The following is a 2,500-nucleotide window of genomic DNA, read 5'->3' as shown; positions in this document are numbered from 1 at the left end:
AACAGTCCAGGCTGGTGGAGGTGGTGTAATGATGTGGGGAATGTTTTCTTGGCACACTTTAGGCCCATTAATACTAATCAATCATCGCTTGAATGCCACAGTCTATTTAAGTACTGTTGCTGACCATGTGCATCCCTTCATAGCCACAATTTATTCACCTTCTAATGGCTTCTTCTAGCATGATAACGCACCATGTCACAAAGCAAAAGCTGTCTCAAACCACTTTCATGAACATGACGATGAGTTCAGTGTTCTTTAGTGGCTTTCCCAGTCACCAGATCTGAATCTAGAACATCATCACAAAGTAGAATGGGAGAGTACCTATATGTAATGTGTCCTAAACTGAACCCTAATCAATGTATTTCTATTTTTAGACAAAATTTGCATGTTTTTATCTTGAAAATATATAAAAACAAACATACACACACCTCTCTCTGTTGCTGGTTGAGTCCATGTGAGCTCCTGTGGCACAGACTGATAATGTCATTCAGTGCTTCCTCCACTCTGGTCAATGGTGTTTGTTCTTCACCCTCCATTTCACTCTCCTCTTCCTCAGCCTTCTGCTCTGAAGGCTCTTGAGTGACTGCATGCAGCTTGTCCTTCAGAGTCTAACAAATACACATATAGAGCAGGCCATTAATCCATATTCTCTCGCTCTCTCTCTCCCTCCCTTCCTCCCTCCCTCCTTCTGGAAGAATTCTTCACAGAGCAGCCTCAATACATATGCAAAAGGTCAGCTAAGCTGTCTGCTTTAGTACGATTGTGTGTGTATGATAGCAAATGTTCAATGCTGTTACAATACTAAAATATGTTTATCAATTCAATTTTCTAAGCTCAAGCTTCTAAGCTATAAAACAAATGCTGCACGCCTAAAAATATTAGCACTATCCACCTTGAAGCCTACTGTCCATTTTTAGAGATGATAATTACGCAGTTTCAGAAGCCACACAATCACATCTCATTGAGATTAATGAACAACCGGACATAGTTTTAAGGTAAGCGTGTGATGATTTAGGCAAGCGGTTTGCAAAGTAAGTGTGACCTACACTGGCTTTGTAGCTCCAGTAAGCAACTAAAGAAGCAAACTTTAGGCACGTAACATGTCTTGACTTTTCTGCATAATCTTTAAAACTTCAGTTACACTTTGTATTGTGTCTGAATTTCATGCTGAATGAACCAGTAGAAATTGTCCAAAAATCTGACTACACTAACTTCAGTTACAAATTAAAGGTACAGTGTGTAAGATTTTGGGGTATCTATTAGCAGAAATGGAATATAGCATAAACACCCATATTAGATAAACACCTGTAATTAAGAATAACTTTTCACTAGCTCAGAATGAGCCAGTCATATCTACTTAGGGAGCAGGCCCTCTTCCAACCCAGGCCACCATGTTGTACCACTATGTTTTACAGTAGACCAGGACACAAACAGAACAAATCAAACACTGGCTCTAGACCATCTTTCTTGTTTTTACTAGAAGGGTAGCTTGAATCTGGTGGCACCCTGGCCCCATTTGGAAGATGGAGAAAGGAGAATCAGTGGTTGCTGTTGGCGCTGGCTGACCATTTTGCGTTGTGAGAGGTTTGAGAGAAATGGAGGATCATATTTATTATTTAGCACAAAAAAGCAAGGGAGGGTGAACAAAAAACAAACAAAAAAAAATAACATGAAAATATGAAGTGGCAAAACAAAAATCAGGACAGGCGACAGCAGAAAACCTAAACAGCCAGTGTAGATTCTATAACAAGCCTGGAAAGTGAGGGGTGAAGGTGGAATATTCAGCTGGTCGCAGGGTGCAACCTCACTGCCAGTTGCCACTAAATCTTACATACTGCACCTTTAAGAACATTTTTTCTTTGACTGTGAAGTTATCATTTTGGAGGTACAAGGTTTTGTACTACAGAGAACACACTTCAGCACATTCTAATGTACAATTACTGCATATTTACTGAATTGAACACATCAAAGAAAAAACTAATCATATAATGTGGCACAGTGTTCTTTATTTCATTCTAACATGTTAAATGCTGAAAATAAATAGAAATTGCACATAATGAAGATCCCTGTAGTGGATGTGTTAAATCAAACATGTATTTTAACTGTGGGTATTCAAGCTTTCAGCACCCCCAGCTTAAAACACATTCCCATATCCATGCCTGTATAATGCTTTCATTGTTCAAAATTTGGCTCCTGTAACAATTAACCAAGCGCTCGAGTAAACATCCCATTCTTCTTGTATAAACAGTGAGAACAACTGCAGTCTCTAACCTGCAGCAGGACTTGGAAGGCTCCTTGGACGTCCCCCTTTTTCTCCAGTAAGTAGGCAGTGGCCTCATGCAACTGATGCTGCTTGGTGATCTGTGTCAGAAAGCAGTCAACACAGTAGAGTGAACTACATTCCAGCAGGACACATGGTTCTAACACAGTAAACCATCTGAGAGCCTGAGTACACGATAATGCTTTCTGGAGAAACAGGGAAAGCACGTTATTGGATCTT

The 2,500-nt window shown here is 39.9% G+C and overlaps 1 protein-coding gene across 7 annotated transcripts in view; it reads right to left on the bottom strand.

Moving 5' to 3' along the window:
- vps8 (VPS8 subunit of CORVET complex) overlaps positions 1 to 2,500 on the bottom strand; it is a 170,254-nt gene that overhangs the window by 67,250 nt on the left and 100,504 nt on the right. For all 7 annotated transcript variants that reach the window (XM_037543387.1, XM_037543389.1, XM_037543388.1 and 4 more), the window contains 2 exons: positions 2,272 to 2,361; positions 429 to 608 (listed from right to left, as the gene is read on the bottom strand). In XM_037543387.1, the coding sequence (XP_037399284.1) occupies positions 429 to 608; positions 2,272 to 2,361 (270 nt within the window). The remainder of the gene's footprint in view (positions 1 to 428; positions 609 to 2,271; positions 2,362 to 2,500) is intronic.

Source organism: Pygocentrus nattereri, chromosome 12 (assembly GCF_015220715.1).
Source record: "Pygocentrus nattereri isolate fPygNat1 chromosome 12, fPygNat1.pri, whole genome shotgun sequence".
Classification (NCBI taxonomy): Eukaryota; Metazoa; Chordata; class Actinopteri; order Characiformes; family Serrasalmidae; genus Pygocentrus; species Pygocentrus nattereri.
Note: the sequence above shows the minus strand (reverse complement) of the source record. Positions and strands in the feature narration are given on the sequence as shown.